Genomic DNA, 16891 nt, shown 5'->3' with positions numbered 1-16891 from the left:
AAGAGGCTGTGGTATGCCCTGATCCTAGAATGAAGAAGGATCCCTCCCCCAACTTTTTGTTACAAAAAAAAAAAAAAAAAAAAAAGCAGAAGATATATTTGGCGAAACGCCCTAAAATAATATAGAGTAGGATCATTTAACTCTTTTTTATCCATTGTTAAAATTAATATCTTCTTAAAAAAAAAATCGTATTCCTAATATCGCTTATCTAACAAGTAGTACTATACTATAGTGGTATTTATCTTCATTTGTAAATAAGATGTCTCATATCGAACTCACATAGATGACAATGGCGTATTATATTTGTGTTGAGTTCAATACTTAGTTAATGACTATTCCAAAATGGGCCCAATCTAGAGTATCGTTTGTATAAAAGAAAATATCACCAACAAAAAAATATCACGTCTCTACTTACTAGATTGTACACAAAAATCTCAAATCTTTGTATTAAGGAATAATTAATGCAAGTAAAACACAATTTAATGCATACTAATAGACACATCAAAACACAATTTAATGCATACTAATAGACACATCACAATGTTAATGCACAAGAAAATGGATTAGAAGAACCTGGAAATGCGGTTGAGGTAAATGTTAGACATTCTGCCTTTAACACAAGTTTATGCTCTCATAGTTGATCGGTGCTCGTCTCCTAGAATACAATGACCACATTCTTATAATAATAGCAATCCAAATCACAAGTTTCTAATGAACTACAACTGTATTGAAAACTCTCTCATATACTCATACACTCAATGAGTCTCTCTAATATTTATTGCATTCTATTCAATGTTTGGAAAGACACATTCCACTAAAACGTACTACTAAGTTTCATTCAATTAATAAAGTCCGAAAGATGCACCATCCTCTCTTTCATACGGAAAGATGCATTGGCTTGTAGGTTGGAGTAAGCCGAAACCATCACATCCTCTCTCACACTTCTTCTGGGATCTAAAGTTCATCCCAGAGCTTCTTGCACCAGAGGAAGTTCGCATACTACTAGAACCCTGATTCGCCTAGAAAGTTATGGCAATTTGATTGAAGGTGGAAAATCAGGTCCATGGAGAATTTTTGAAGTTTGATTGGAGCACCAAGATCACCTTTGGTGCGGGACTTGTATGAGTGACGTAGAAGCAAGTTTCACAAGAGGAAGGATTTAAGTTTGCCGTATCGTTATGCAACTCTAGTTGTTAATTAATTGAGATTACGCTTCCACATACTAAACGTTTAGAAGAACTAAAGTATGTATATCGCACATAATTGTACACTGAAAATTACATCGTGATCGGATGAAATATGCACCTAGTTTTCGGTAAGGCTAGATCCTTCACCTTTGCTGTTTCTGGAGTTTTCTGATAATGACAATTGCTCTCGAACAAGATCTGCAAGTCGAGATGCTTCCCGATCTACGTTCAGGGGCCACCTCCGCAAACCCTATGGAGTTCATTTATACATATATCAAGCTTATATCCTCAAGACTCTACAATTTTCACATATAAAGAGGCAAAAATGTGAATGGTACATACCTCAGAAGCCCAGAGGCTATCAAGGGCCTTGCGCGGTATTATGTGAATATGAGTCTGAAATTGCCATGTTACATAGCAAGATTAGCAAAAGCTTATCACATTCCTCAAGTTAAACAACGTGGATCGGATGAGATATGCATCTAGTTCGCCTTGCTCAGTCGCAATACGATTTACAGATTTTCAATGGAGGATGCATCATTTCAATTGTATCTGCTGCTGTAAAGTATAAGCTTAACCAAAAGAAAATCAAAAGGGAAATTACGATGACTCACATGAAATATAACTTGGCCTGCAGCTGTGCCGTTGTTAACTAACAAGTTGAACGAATCTGCATTAAGTGTGTAACATAGCAAAGCTTAGGTAGGTATGACCGAATATGTGCAATTGAAAACAAGGATGTCAATGAAAATATCATTGAAGTATAAGGGCCATTTCAGCACATCCTAATTACTAATTGAGTACTTAACCTGAGAACAACAAAATGAAAATGCAATATGGTGACACCGGAAAATGACTTTGAAGACATACCAGAACCAGTGGCTTTCATGATTGCGCTGCTGATAAAGGGCACTTTTGAACACATTGCAGCTACCACCTGCAGAGCAAGTTCATTCGGACTCATGAAACATTACAACGTCACACAACAAATAAAGAAGCGCGTGCATATTATTTGCAGAAAAAAACTACAGTATAAGCAAGCAACTTATCGGAGATACGTAGAGAAAATTACAGTCCAACCAATCAATAATGTGCTCACCGACCTGTTGCTTATTAATCCTAATGATTGAGAATACCCTTCTACCACTTCTATCTTTTACACATACTCAAAGTTGCCATATACGCATCGAGAAATTCATCCCATCATTTCATCTAGTACATAACATATGAAAGTGAGACATACTTACATCCGGAGGTGTGGCTTTCAACGAAGAAAAATGCGATTTGGGGATAACCAGAGAATGCCTGCGCAAGCAAAAGTACGGAACTTTAGCAAGTGGAAACGAAAACATAGTTAAAAGAAATTCATATAAAGATGATATAGTTGCAATTCTTTCTCACTTTTATGCACTGTTTACTTACAATACAAAGGAAATATTGGCAAAATTGACACAAACACTTGCATTTCTACTGTACAGAATTAAAAGCATCCATTAATATTGCCCTGCTGATCTATAAATGGTAGAGAAACACTAATGAGACTCTCTAAAGTATGACTCACTGTGGACTCTTCGCCCCTTGTGTTTTTGGCACAATGTTTTGTGATATTGACACGGAAATTGTGCCAAAAACATGAGGCTTCCGAGACCGTACACCCAAGTTCGAATCCAACTCGCCGTAAATTAAAGCAATTTAGAATATCGTCTTGTAAAACAAATGGAATGAACTCATTCAAATTTACCATAACAGCACAAAGAAAAAGAGAAAAGCTAGAAATTGAGAAAATAATAATTGAAAAATTAAATATTGGATTAATGATACCTTACCCACGACTCAGCGGATTCGTATCCAATATGCACAAGCAAACATCATCTTCGTAGAGCTGCAAAAGTACAGAATTTCACAAATAATTAAATGGAATACTCATAAATAATTAAATAAAATGCAGTTTAACTAGAAAAAATAGAAACCTTAAAAGCCGGTGACTCGCCGCGAATAATTTTACAGAAAACGCAGCCGTTTTGGCTATTCCCCTCGTCGGAGCCACTGGGCCACTGCTTACTGTTCAAACAGGAATGGCAATTGGACCTAGCAACGGGAGCTAATCGGGTCGTAGCCGGAACCAAACCGGGTCGGATATGGGAGCAGATCATGGCGAGCCTTCGGGCCTCCATTTTTCAAGCAGAAGCAGAGCTAGCTTGCGCTCGCCATGTTTGCGAAACGTTTCGGAAACCGGGAAGACAGAGAAACCAAAATAATTATATATTTTTTTAAATAAATTGAAGGGGTCATGTTTGTCGCTTATCCCCAAGAGTCAACATTTCCGACCTTGACATTTGTTTAAAATCGGTTGAAACTAGTGGTGATATATTCAAACTCAAGCTAATAAAATTGAAATTAGTTTCTTTTATGAGAAATTATATTTTTGTTTTTGTTTTTCTATTGGGAAATTGTAATTTAGCTAGATTTTTTATACAATAATATTCTAGTCTACAGGAGATTTGGCAATATTATACAATAGAGCTGTCATTAAATAATAAGGTATCGAACTTAACACAATGTTGAAAATTTGATAACATCATCTATGCTGCACAAATTAAAAGAGTTAGCGGATAGGGAAGGGGTGGCTTTGGCGGTAGAAAAGGGGATTCACAACCTCATTTTAGAGAGTGATTCATTGCATAAGACCATGACATCCACTTGCCTCCAATTGGACACAAGTGGAGGATGTGAAGGTCTTACTGCTACAGATCACTTAAGCTTCTTTTGCCCATGGGAGTCGTCGATTAAACAGTCGGTCATCGCTTAACAAGCGTTGCAGTCCATGGGAAGTAGATCTGTAAACGGATCAGATTTATTGAGTTTGGGTTGGATTCAACCCGACCCGTTAATTTAACGGGTCATAAGGGTCATCCGAACCCAACCTGTTAATACACAGAGACATTACCTGGTCAACAAAATGGCAGCATCAGCGACGGGGGCAGCTGCGAAATCAAGCTCCAAAGGCCAAGCATGGTGAGTTCAATGGTCAAATTCAATTTAAAAACCTCACCTTTTCGATTTTTCTGCCGGAGACCCATTTGAAAACAATGCACCAATTCGCCAAAACTCGCTTCAAAATCTCGTCTTTGCAAATTCTGCACCACTGGATTACAAAGCAACATTGTCATCGAAGTCGACGACATTACCTTCCATCTTCACAAGGTCATTTCATCAAACACCTAGAGAGCACATTCTGCATTTCATCTCATTTCCCCACCAAAAACTTCTCAGAGACAGAGTGAGGGTTTCATTATTGACTATTGAAATTACACAAAAACCCTCAATAACAGGTGTTAACGAGTTTCGCTGGTTCACCCAAAATGACCCGTTAAACACTCATCCAAATACTCATTTTAAAGGGTCAGATCGGATTAACGGGTTGGGTTTGAAATGCCAGGTCTAATAAGAATCATACTCGGTCGTGGTTTGAGGAACCACTAGAAGTGATTGGTCTGTTGGATGATTCTTTGGGGTAGGGAGGTAGCTTTGGTTGCGCCTGTTGTAACTCCCATCCCTTTGTCTTGTGGTTATATGCCTAATTGAATAAAATTCCATCGTTGTTCCAAAACAAAAATATATAACTTAACACAAATATACTAGATTCTCGTAATTCATGTGAATCAAACCTGATATTTTTGAAGAGTACTACCAAAAAAATGTGATATTACTCAGATCAAGCATGTAAAATCATGTGTATTTAAAATTTTGGATAAATAGAAAGACCAAAAAAACAAATAAAAATAAACTTTAGGTTCGGTTTAGTACTGAGGATGGGTATGAGTGTCCATATTTTGAACCAGAAAAGACCCATAAGACATGGATCCCAAAGTTTGAAGCTCAAACCAAACCTAAGACCGAAGCAGAAAACCCCATCAGCAAACAAAATTCACTTCACCTATTTATTATGTAGTGTGTTTGGCTCAACACACTATCAACTTCCAACTGCATTCCCCCCTTGAGGTCATTGCCCACACAAAAACTTCCATTTCATGGCACCATAACATTGTTACGTGTCATGGTATAATATGTTTTAGTTCTGAAATATCTTATAGATCTAAAGTTTTGGTTATTAAACCATCGATTAAAGACCTAATGATCAAGATATAAAGGTCAAACACAACATCAACAACATTTATGATACAAATTATTGTAAAATTTTTATTTACGAATAATATTGTTGAATTTTAAATTTACTATTTGTCTCGTCAATCGCCACTATCATATTATAAAATAATTCAATACCACACGATAATTTTTGCGTAATTATGCTATATGACCTAACGTCTCCCAACGAACTAATGAGAACTTTCGTTTTAAGATATGGTAATAGTCAAGTAAGCGCAATAAATAAATTTTTCCGCTCACCGCCGGATTTGAACCAAAACATTCCCTGCACCGCACGCCTTCTAGAATCAAGTGATCTCACGTAAGCACGTGAATCACATTCACTTTCCCCCATTTTCTTGCTCTCCCAATTAACAACCAAATTAAAAATTAAAAACCTCCCAAACCATGGAATCAGTGATGACGTCGTTCTCTGCAACAACCAGGAAAATTGCCTGCGCTTCGAACCACCGCATGATCACGCCACGTCAGCACACACCAGCCACGTGGCCGCACCACTCACACCAACAATGGAAGAGGATATGGTCCGGATCGCTTTCATCAAAGATCTGGAGTCAAGTGATCCGGATCATTGAATTTTGATTCAACGGTTAAAAATATTTGATTTTATAAAAATTATAATAATTGTAACCGTCGAATTAAAATTCAACGATTTAGATCACTTGATCTTGCCCCTTTAATGGGAGAGATCCAGACCGGATCCTCTTCCACCAACAACAGCATGCAATGTATGGGCCCCACCTTTTGAATTGAACCCTTCCTCACTAAGACTTGTATAAATTTCGGTATCTGGCTCTCTGCACAGCTGCCAAAGGAAACAGAGCTTTCAAGCATGGACGATCAGAACGACGGCGTCGCGGTTCCCAGCTTGGATTTCCGGCGGCTGAGTGTGATCTCGGCGCTGGGCAGAGGAGCCAAGGGCGTGGTGTTTCTGGTGAAGGGAGAAGAGACGGCGGCGGAGGGGCTAATGGCCTTGAAGGTGATTTCCAAGGACTTAATCGAGCGGAGGAGTAAAGACGCGAAGAGCGACGGCAGCGAGTACCGCAGAGTCAGCTTCGAGCAGCAAGTAATACGTCGTTTCGAGCACCCGCTCTTGCCTAAATTGCATGGCGTTCTCGACACTGAGAAGTTCGTCGGCTACGCCATTGAATACTGCCCCGGGCGCGATCTCAATTGCCTCAGGAAACGACAAACCGAGCGGATGTTCTCCGATGAGGTCATCAGGTAAATTAAATGTCAAAATCTCTCAAGTTAAGGTATTAAATTCTGTTTGGCTGCTCAGAAAATTAAATTCTGATTTTCTTTTTGGTTTTTCAGATTTTACGCGGCGGAATTGGTTCTGGTATTGGATTATTTGCACGGATTAGGAGTTGCTTACAGAGATTTGAAGCCGGAGAACATCATGATCCAAGAAAATGGTCACATTATGCTCGTGGATTTCGATCTCTCCACCGAGCTTTCTCCCGTAAAGACTTCTCCTCGATCACCTCAATCGGCTCCGATCAGATCAAATTCAGTAGCGAAATCGAACCCGGTGCACAAGAAGAGGCGCTCGCCGTTCCACCGCTTCTGTAACTCGGGGATTTCGCCCGACGACACGGTGGCGCTGCCTGAAGCTGGCGTCGTCAACTTGGAAAACTCCGAGAAGTCCAACTCGTTCGTTGGGACGGAGGAGTACGTGGCGCCCGAAATCGTATCGGGCCAGGGACACGATTTCGGCGTCGATTGGTGGTCCCTCGGGATTCTTCTTTACGAAATGCTGTACGGTACCACGCCGTTCAAGGGGATCAACAGAAAGGAGACGTTTTATCGGATACTGACAAAAACTCCAGAACTGACGGGCGAAACGACGGCGTTGAGGGACCTGATAAAAAAGTTGCTTGAGAAGGATCCGAAGCAGAGAATCGGGTCGGGCGAAATCAAGGGCCACGATTTCTTTAAAGCGGTGGAGTGGGATTCGGTTTTGGGACTGTTGAGGCCGCCGTACATCCCCGTTATTGCAACGGCGGAGGGTACGGAGGGAATAGAAAAGAAAATAGATGTGGAGACGGTGGTGAAGGGAATATTCGGAGGAGAAGGTGGTGGTGGTGGTGGGGAGGAGGAGGATAAAGGCGAGGATAACGAGGAGAATAACAAAAATAGGAATAATAATAATGAGAAGGGAGGGAATGAGGAGGAGAAAGTAAATAAAAGGGTGTGGGTGGAAGGATTGAATAACAATCCCACCCAAGGTGGCGATGCATTTTTGGTTTTCTAACTATTCTTTTATTTCTTTATTTCTGTATTTAGATACTGTAATTAAGTTACCTAAACCTTAATTTAACGAATAATTATTTGATATTTCCCCAGTTATATTTGTTTTGGTACAATGGGTTTTTGGTAGGATATCATAAGACTCTAAAAAGTATTACAAACTATAGATTAAACATACCACTTAGTACAATGGTATAGTATTAGAGTGAGAATTCTTAGATTCGATTTTCGCCAAAACTGAATTTGGACCACGTTCTTACTAGGCTTAGGTCACCCCATCCTTTTGTGTGGATAATATTGTTTGTTTAAAACAATAATAATAATAACCATAAGATAGGGCCTTATCAAATAAACTGTTCTCGTATTGATAGCCAAGTATTACAAAAAATAGTCTAACCATAAGATTAGGCCTCTCGCGGAAATAAAGTAATCATAAGAGTATTACAAAAAGTAATTTAACCATAAGATTAGGGCTTATCAGATAAACGGTGCTCGTGATGAAAACTTACCGTGCACCTTCTTCTTCCTCGTATTTGCACTCTGTCTGTAATTTATATAAGGTTTGACTCAGCAGGTATCTCACTCAGATAACATTGAGCTTAATGAGGTTTGATTCATTTTCAATCTTCCCGCGTTTGACAGACCTTTAAAGAATTGAAGTAACCAACTGCTGCAATAATGAAAGTTTGATGAGAAGAGACTATTGTTTTGGTATAGGGAATCTTTGGATGACCCCGAAATCAAAGATACCGCAGTTTTTGTTTATAATAATCTTGTTGTTGAAAGACCGCAGCCCAACATATGGTTGTAAACTGTTCAAACGAAAAATAAACACGCTTAACTCTGAGATACGAAATTATAATCTTGCTACCTTTTCTTTACCATATAAGACCTGATCAGACTGCAAAGACACACAGTTGCTTTGTCAACTTGGTTCAAAGTTTTGAGAGAATCAGAAGATCATCATCTGCTTGAGTACATAATTTGATTACCACGGAACTATCTTCCGATTACCTTATCGCAACGAGAATCGTTTATCCGATTAGACCACAAGATTACTATGAGTTTCATAACACTACTCGTGCGTGATACAGCAGGATCCACTTTTGTCCCAATAAGATAATCTTAGGATTTAACAATCTCACATGTTGGATAATGTGGTGCCAAATGCTTTCACATGTTGGGTACACTTTTGATTGAGTCAAAATTTCTAGAGCTTAAAGTAATAATTTAGCATTAAAATCAAATTTCTAGTTCAAATATCTTAAAATTATTTTCTTTTCTATTTCTCAACACCCTTCCAAACTCATGATGCCAATAAAAAATTTAAAATCTAATAATTTTAATCGATAATTCTCAGCAGTTTATTTGTTATTTACTTTTGGATTATAAAAAAAATAGTCTAGATCACAAAATTAGTCTCGTATTGTGTTGTGAGCACATTATTAATGGGAGACTGAATAAATTTGAGCTCATTGTATTGTGTTGTTATTTACTTTTGCAAGACTGATTTTTTATCAGTCTTTCTACCTCAAAGACTGAATAAATTGAAAGACAAATTTCACTCTCGCTTCATAATGTTTCTTTTGGGTCACTTTTTCTTCCAAAAATCTCTCTTTTTGTATTTTTTTTTTCTAATTAAATGTGCATATTTGTCACTCAGTACTGTTATCTAGGTTCAACTCCTTGTAAACGATACGTTTGATACTAAATTATTATCGTTATTCTATTTTTATTGTGTGTGAGTTAACCTAAATACCTCACGCTTTAATGTAAACATACAACCACAACAAATAGTCCAATAAAAAAGCAGTAGAATTCCAAGTCAAATATGCTCCTTGATTTCGGGTTCGATCGAGACACGAAACTGGCAATACTAATTTAGAAGTTGCACCATAAACTATACCAGAAACAAAAACAGGAAAGAAATATAAATATTAAAAAAAGTTAAAGATTTAAAAGCAACTTTAGTATTGATATGAAGAAATTGCAACAGAAACAAAGACAGGAAATTACAGAGACGATGAGGCACGTGTTATTAAATAAACATGTTCTTGAATGATAATTTAAGATGGTCCATCTACTCTAAAGCATCACTCAATTAGGAGTTGGCAAATAAAATCCAAATCCAAAAATATGTAACGAAAAAGGAAAACTCAATTTTATCATCAAACTTTCGATCGCAGCTGGCTTGCTTGCAATAATGCATGCCGTGCATGTGCATATCCAATATTTAGGTAATGGACCACTCTTTTTTCCATTAATTGCAATATCGCACCTACAAATACGTATAATTATTGGTTGCACTACTTATCTACCATGCATGGTTAGCAAAAATCGTGTATTTTCCACCAGTAATCCCCAACCGATAAAATTAAATATCGAAATCCTTCAGCAGCAAAAGGATCATACATTTATGGCTTCGGCCCCTCAATTTGGTGAAATTCACATATGTATGTATGTTCTTGGCCACACGATGTCCTTCAAACTGGAAGGGAAAGACATGAATGTGGACCTTGTGTTGTGATCGTGACCGGAGATAGGTTCGATTTGGAAATTTAGGGTTTTTAGGGTAAGAAATTTTGACAGCTTTGGTTTCAGAAGAAACATGCAATGAAAGTACGTAGTAATGAGCCGCACCGCTAGCTACCTAGGTGACAAGTATATTTACGTGCTTTGAGAGTCTTTGAATTCAATTCAGGGCTGGCTGTTTGGTGACTTTCTGTTCATATTGTGTTTGGTTTTTTCTAATTAAAGGCTGCGGAGAAGGAAAGATATGACAGTAGAGTGAAAACTACAAGTAAAAGAACTACGTACAACGTACACGAAATTATGCTAAGAATAACAATTTAAATAATAAGATATTTTAGGTTGTTTTTCAAAGTTTTTGTTTTGAGTTTTTTCGCTTTCTAATATTTTCATTTCATATATTATTTCATCTCTTTCACTTTAGCCAAACCTGCCCTTACTTCCTGGCTCGGAAGTTCATTGTGAATCAGATTATTTTCTCTTGAATCACGAGATGAGTCGTGAGGAAAAATACACCAATAATCAAGTGGTTCGATTACATCTGCATCATCAAAACTAAGACGTTATTAAGGAAATATTTATAAGCTTTGAATCAGTATTGCCATTTGTTTAGTCATGTATTCATTCTTTATTTTTAAACTATGAGCCGGTCGCCACTTAGTACTACAGTCTAGTAGTATTTTTCTTCACTTGTAAGTGAGAGGTCTTAAGTTCGATTGTTGTTAAAGACGAATTTGAACTACATTATTGTTAGCTCATTGTGAGCCTAATCACACTCCCCTCTCTCTTAACTTATTATCCTAAATTGGTGACTCACTACTTGGTGGAGGAGCATCATCACATTGTTCACCTTCATCCTCATCAGCATTGCCATTCACTTTTTTCCCCTTGTTTTTCTTCTTATTACCCCCGTTGCCACCACCACCAGCGGCTTTAGCCGGTGCAACACCACCTTCATTGGGTTTGACTATATTACCACGGTCCACCTTCTTACTGTCAAAAAAAAAACAAAAAAACAAAAAAAAAAGCCATGGGCCGGTCACCAAGACCTGGAATGCAACCTACCCCATCCCCTTCCCCCTCCCCAAAATTCATGGACCATGAAAACCCAAATTTAACCTTATACAACATGAAAAAGACAACCAATACCAACAAAACTGATAAGTCAGAAGGTGAGAAACGTTGCAGAAATAAGCATCAGCGGCACAAGGAGGACAACAATCCCATCAAAAAGTATCCGGATGGTCAACACCATAATTAGCCAAAGAATCCGCCACTTGATTACCCTCTCGAAAATTATGGAAAACTCGAATTGTCCTGGAACCTGGAAGAAAGAAGAGCATGAAAATTATGTCATTGATAATTATTTTGTTTTTAATTTTTATTTTTCAGTCAGACATAAAGATCTCCAAATTTTCTTGCATTAAATTTGAGAACCTTATGCCTTATGGTCCGGCGAAAGTTACACAAAAATAAATTCAATGATTTTTTTATTTATAGAAATTTGCAAAACCAATTAAAATTTGACAAAAAAAAAATGTAATCGTTGAGTTTTCAAAAGTCTTTTGCATGTGCATCAAGAAATGTTTATAAACTATTTGAAATCGGTCTTACAGTTTGTTAAGTTACATATTGTTTATTGACTATTTAAGCTAGAAACATAAACATCTATTAAAATTACTCGAGTGGTTACCAGAGTGGCTTAATGACCTAAAGTATCTGCAACGACAATTAGCCATTGTTGTTGACAAAAACGTCAAGATTAAATAATATTGTTGTGAAATGACCTAAAGAATAATGACTTTTTGGCACTTGTTTGACCCAGTTAATCCTTATTAAATTCATATATTAATTAAGAAAAAAGAAAGAAGGGAACATCGTGCACACTTCTGGACAATGACTTGCTTCACAAGTTCATGTCAAAAGCACGTCAAGTGCAGGAAAAAGGGTGACCTATTAACGAAGTTGCAACACAAACCATCTCCCTGTGTGTTTTTGGTTGACAGATATTTTATGCTTTTCATATACTGTACACTTTACCATTCACATACACAACAACAACGAAATTCAAAGTTATACATATAATCTAATATCTCAGGAGCAATCTAGTAATTAAACCAACCATAACGCACCACAGGAACATACACACAACAGAGTACCATGGTTTCATATATTTTGATTTTGATTTTTGTTACGTTAAAGAAAACCGAGTTCTAAACTTATTCTAATCCTACCCGACACTCCCTTAGAATTGTGATGAACTATATCTCCAAAAACTTTTGATTCTTCTTTTTCGGAAGAAAAAAAAGGCATCTTTACTTACCCTTTTGTGTGTGTGTGTGTGTGTGTGTAATAGCCCGAATTTGGTTAAACATGCTCATTATTTTAAGGGTACATTTTTGCTCATTACTTTCAAGCGGTGGTAATGTGTACCGTCCTATTTATCACCGTCGAAATTTTAAAATTCATTCAAGGATGATAAATTGAGTTATGAGCATCGTTGAAGATGGTCAGCAAATTTATTCAACACGAATATAAGGATTTCACACATCATCTTCTCCAATTAAAATGGGTACTTTCGTTTGTTGTAGACTTTTGCTTTAAATACGTGTGAAATTCCCCATAAAATATGTATAAGAACAAATTATACTCTCATGTATTTTTAGACTAGTTGGTTTTTGTACTCTAAAAATTGGACGATAACAAAGTTTCAAAGTTCTAAAAAAAATAAAAATAAAAAATAAAAAAGTTCCAAAGCTTTTTTTTTTTTCTTCTTGTCAAACGATAAATTTGTTAGATTAGGAAACCAATAGAATTTGTTAGATTATACTTTTGGCTTTTTGTCCGTTTAACTTCTACAAATGCATTAAACACAATAAATAAGAAGTTTTGCAAAGAAAATTCCAACCTACTCGTCGATCTGTGTTTATTGAAAACAAACACATTGATTTATCATTTATTAATTAAATTCAACAAACACATTGATTTCTTAATCAAACTAATCTTGGCAACGTAAGCACGAAATTTTCCGATGTACCTGTCCATGGAAATAAAGAGAGAATAATTTGAATTGCTTTGGTCTTGTGGGCCGGTGATGAGGGTTTCGGGTCCATGATACAAAAGATACAAAGTGGAAATAACCCAAAAATACATCACGAAAGTCACAATGCCTATGCTTTGACACAACGGCCCTTTGCTTGAAGATAAGTTTAGAAAAAAGCAGATTAAAAAGACCGCAAAATGAAACATAAAAATAAGAGAGACTCGATTCAAATCATCTTCAAAGGGTAAAAAGTTCGCATTTAGCAGAATATGCTTCTTCAGAAGAGAGACTAGATAGACAGTAAAGGTGAAGCCAAAAAACTGAATATACTCGAGCAACTAGTAGAAATATGGCAAAATCAAACAGATTGGTAGAACTTCATGTCATCTAACATGACTAGATTAGTAAAATAGTCTAGATTCAACACTACCGAATCGAAAACAAACTGAATAAGATTTCCCCAAAATTCTGAAAACTAGCACAGTAGGAAACACACATAGCAAAATAAACCATAACAGCTGCAAGGTTTACTCATCCTCCTGGCTGCGCAACCTGGCAAGTTTGTTGGTAACAACAACATCCAACTGGGCTGCACGCTCGACGATCTCCTTTCTCTTCCTGGTGGAAATGTTGTGTGCTATCTCAGCACAGTAGGTCCTGCAGTTACATTAGAGAAACAGAGGGTGAGAAAATTCTAATGCGTACAGGATAAGTGGAGAATAGACTAGAAATTTAAAAGAATGGTTTCATACCTGTTGTGCATCATTAGAAGTTCAACCTCTTTCACATTGTGCACAACAAATTTCTTGAACTTGTTAGGCAGATAGTGACGAGTCTTCTTGTCTGACCCATAGCCAATGTTGGGCATCAACGCACATCCCTTGAACTTTCGCCTGACACGTGAATCAATACCCTTGGGCCTTCTCCAGCTTTCCTGCCATAAGTAAAGTACATACATTAAAACAGAGCAACTTAACACCAAGGCTCCAGGAAGCAGACATGCACAAAGAAGTATGCATCTCCTAAAACAACGATATCGAACCACTTGATCACCCTACATGCATCTGACTATCGAAGCACATGGAGGCAGCAACACGGTTGCTTAACAGGCCATACTATCTACCCTAAACACAGAACAGTTGAATAACAATTTCATCACCAATTAGGCAAAAGATGCACAATGAGATTCATCACCTCATGGCAAGTCATTTTTCAATCTTTCTCACATTCTAATTCAAATTTCAGCCACCTAGATAAAAGAATTCCAAACTGCAAACAATGCTATGGATCAACCCAACTTCTGGTAAGTGCAGCGAAAACAAAAAGCTTGAAGGTTGGGAGAAACACATTTTACAACTACCACACACAACATCACTAAAACAATATAGCACCGATACAGTAAAAATAGTTTTAGACACCTCGCATTTAAGATTTAAGTTTAACTTTCAACTTTATTGAACCCAAGTCATCACAAGCAAATACATGTGTGCTAACTAATATTTCCATCCTTAACTTGCAGATATCACCAGATAATCCAAGTTTCGATTAAGCCCACTTTGCTCAATACTTAATTGGTTAAGAATTTAATAATCCTACTCAAATAACCCAATTAAAATTTCATATCCAAAACTAAACAATTTCCAATACATTAGAAGCATCAAAACTCCAATGATTCGATTAATTTAAAAAAAAACGAAGAGAAATGAAATGACCCAGACACTCATACCTTGACGCAGTGCTTCCTGTCACTCTGGGGCCTCTTGAAGTGGGTCTTACGCTTCTTCACAATTTGCTTCTTCAGCAAAGGGACTGCCATTTTTCCTGTCACTCAAAATAACATCAGCAAAATCACGCGTTCAGTAAAATTAAATTTGGGGGAAAGCGCAAATAACCATTGTTGCAGATATTAGGGAAAGAAAAGCTTCGATTTTTCGGATCAGAGATTAGGGTTTCGAACCTGATTGAGAAGAGGAACAGTATGGTGCTTGGGAGTCGAGAGAGAGGCACAGAGAGAGCTAGGGTTTTAAGTGAGGGAATATATACGGAATAGCTGTAATCTGCTGCATGGGTACCGCACCTTAAGGTTATTATTGTTTTTGGGCTGTAAGAGAAGCCTAGGCCCAATCAATTTATTAGTGGTGTTGGTCTGCAATTACCCTCGTTCATAAATTAAAAGTATAGGGCCCTTAATTTATACGTTTCTTGGAACTCAATTACGATTTCACTTTGTTTTTTGAAAATTATGACACACTTTGATTCGGAATATTCACCTAAATTCCAAATCTAGCTGTGATGACCGAAATTAGGAAGGTGATGAAATCATAAAGTGTAATGATGTGGAAATATGAGTAAATTTAAACCTAAAAGTGCCTAAATGCAGTGCACATGTGAGCAGGATTGAACCCAATTCACACGTGATGTCAGAACATCAATAAAGAAAAAGTAGGATAAGAATTATGCCATCAAATGTACTCTTCTATACCAACATTTGTCAAGAATCCTCGTCGACACAGAAGCTCTGCTCCAGAAAGCTAGAGAGGCGAAAAACAAGGGTGAGTGAGCATAAAAATAAAGTTTTGTAAAAGCCTTTTCAAAAACGTATAACCTCTCGCCGTAAAAAAAGTATAGTTTCCAAATATATATGCTACATATAGTATGAAAATACTTACCGTAAACAGTAATATCTCAAAGTGCAATCATTCTCAATATTTCCGTATATAAAACATATAATACTCGATAATATCTCACATAAACGAACATATCATATTGAAGGCTCATCAACATATGCTGACATACGAGTTCATGCAGAGGTATTCTGACATGAACATGACTGGGTGTAAAAATACGCTCTAATACTACAATCACGTGAAGATTGGCGTTTTGCGCATCACATACGAGTCCTAATTGCCTATAGAAATCTAGGACAGGACTGCCACCTAAAATGGATCCAAAGTGAGCGTACGGTGCAATGTGAACATACACGTGAAGAATGGCCCTGGCCCAGGCGATTTCTAACACCAATGTAGCACACGATGAGCAAATAACGTAAATATGATCATGTAATGGTAAATCGATAGTTCTAGTCGACATACTACTATTCAATAAAATATCAGTCATGGCTGTAAATAAATCCCATAATAATTCGCATATTTATGCATCCCAGAGGATTTCGCATAATTCTGTAAATTCCATCATTTCGTTAATTCTTATAAACTGTAATCTAATCCAGACGTAAAGTAGAAAATTCTTCATAAATATATAAATGGAAACCAAATAAATATATAATATTTAAACGCAAAGGCTCACTCACAAATCATGTCGTCAAGTTGAACCCGTCTCGTGGGCATCGAAGATCTTTGCAATGCATAACCATTTATGTAAATATATAACGTATTACAGTAAATTCGTGTATTCATACAAAGTATGGCTAATAAAGGATCTATTTTAAAATGGTCGAATTTCGAAAAATGGACGACTGATTCGAATTCGGCATGTCAAGAAACCTAAGGATGGACCTCGGGTTCCTCCATGCGCAGCCACACGCATCGCCACAAGGTGGCTACATAAGCATCCACATGCTGCATGCACCGGCCACCATGTGCGCCCATGCACCTTCATCGCGATTTCCAGATTTTTGAGCTAACTTCTAGAGCTATTTTCTAGTTTAAATCTCAACCAATTTTATTCAAGAGTCAAATCAAAGTTAGGAATA

The 16891-nt window shown here is 37.2% G+C and overlaps 3 protein-coding genes across 4 annotated transcripts; 1 reads left to right on the top strand and 2 right to left on the bottom strand.

Annotated features, from left to right (window-relative positions):
* Positions 1 to 343: 343 nt before the first annotated feature.
* On the bottom strand, positions 344 to 3513 carry LOC103435897 (adenylylsulfatase HINT3). Of its 2 annotated transcripts, none has more exons than XM_008374326.4 (8): positions 3158 to 3513; positions 3014 to 3069; positions 2435 to 2492; positions 2058 to 2124; positions 1802 to 1857; positions 1530 to 1583; positions 1335 to 1437; positions 344 to 655 (listed from the first exon to the last, which is right to left on the bottom strand). In XM_008374326.4, exons 1-8 carry the CDS (start codon positions 3359 to 3361, stop codon positions 624 to 626), a joined length of 630 nt encoding a protein of 209 aa, XP_008372548.3. In that variant the 5' UTR covers positions 3362 to 3513; the 3' UTR covers positions 344 to 623. The 2 variants fall into 2 exon arrangements, with proteins under 2 accessions (XP_008372548.3, XP_008372549.3); XM_008374327.4 differs by having other exon boundaries at positions 1306 to 1437; positions 3158 to 3446.
* A 2619-nt stretch (positions 3514 to 6132) lies between these two features.
* Positions 6133 to 7694, top strand: LOC103435899 (serine/threonine-protein kinase OXI1). The gene is made up of 2 exons (XM_008374328.4): positions 6133 to 6578; positions 6672 to 7694. The coding sequence occupies exons 1-2, from the start codon at positions 6187 to 6189 to the stop codon at positions 7609 to 7611; spliced, it is 1332 nt and encodes a 443-aa protein (XP_008372550.3). The 5' UTR covers positions 6133 to 6186; the 3' UTR covers positions 7612 to 7694.
* Positions 7695 to 13486: 5792 nt separating this feature from the next.
* LOC103435900 (large ribosomal subunit protein eL32z) lies at positions 13487 to 15282 on the bottom strand. The gene is made up of 4 exons (XM_008374329.4): positions 15137 to 15282; positions 14906 to 15000; positions 13932 to 14113; positions 13487 to 13836 (listed from the first exon to the last, which is right to left on the bottom strand). Exons 2-4 carry the CDS (start codon positions 14993 to 14995, stop codon positions 13707 to 13709), a joined length of 402 nt encoding a protein of 133 aa, XP_008372551.1. The 5' UTR covers positions 14996 to 15000; positions 15137 to 15282; the 3' UTR covers positions 13487 to 13706.
* Between the last annotated feature and the right edge of the window lie 1609 nt (positions 15283 to 16891).

The sequence above is a fragment of the Malus domestica genome, chromosome 05 (genome assembly GCF_042453785.1).
Source record: "Malus domestica chromosome 05, GDT2T_hap1".
Lineage (NCBI taxonomy): Eukaryota > Viridiplantae > Streptophyta > Magnoliopsida > Rosales > Rosaceae > Malus > Malus domestica.
The sequence above is the reverse complement of the archived record's forward strand: the minus strand, read 5'-3'. Positions and strand labels throughout refer to the sequence as shown.

What these genes read in the sequence shown, in the direction of transcription:
- LOC103435899 (XM_008374328.4), top strand. Translation starts at nt 6,187, where the DNA reads ATGGACGATCAGAACGACGGCGTCGCGGTTCCCAGCTTGGATTTCCGG. An exon ending in TTCTCCGATGAGGTCATCAG is followed by an intron (nt 6,579 to 6,671) that starts GTAAATTAAATG and finishes TTGGTTTTTCAG; the next exon opens with ATTTTACGCGGCGGAATTGG.
- LOC103435900 (XM_008374329.4), bottom strand. Translation starts at nt 14,995, where the DNA reads ATGGCAGTCCCTTTGCTGAAGAAGCAAATTGTGAAGAAGCGTAAGACC. An exon ending in ACAGGAAGCACTGCGTCAAG is followed by an intron (nt 14,114 to 14,905) that starts GTATGAGTGTCT and finishes TACTTATGGCAG; the next exon opens with GAAAGCTGGAGAAGGCCCAA. An exon ending in CTTCTAATGATGCACAACAG is followed by an intron (nt 13,837 to 13,931) that starts GTATGAAACCAT and finishes ATGTAACTGCAG; the next exon opens with GACCTACTGTGCTGAGATAG.
- LOC103435897 (XM_008374326.4), bottom strand. Translation starts at nt 3,361, where the DNA reads ATGGAGGCCCGAAGGCTCGCCATGATCTGCTCCCATATCCGACCCGGT. An exon ending in TGAAAGCCACACCTCCGGAT is followed by an intron (nt 2,125 to 2,434) that starts GTAAGTATGTCT and finishes CTTGCTCTGCAG; the next exon opens with GTGGTAGCTGCAATGTGTTC. An exon ending in CAGGCCAAGTTATATTTCAT is followed by an intron (nt 1,584 to 1,801) that starts GTGAGTCATCGT and finishes TGGCAATTTCAG; the next exon opens with ACTCATATTCACATAATACC.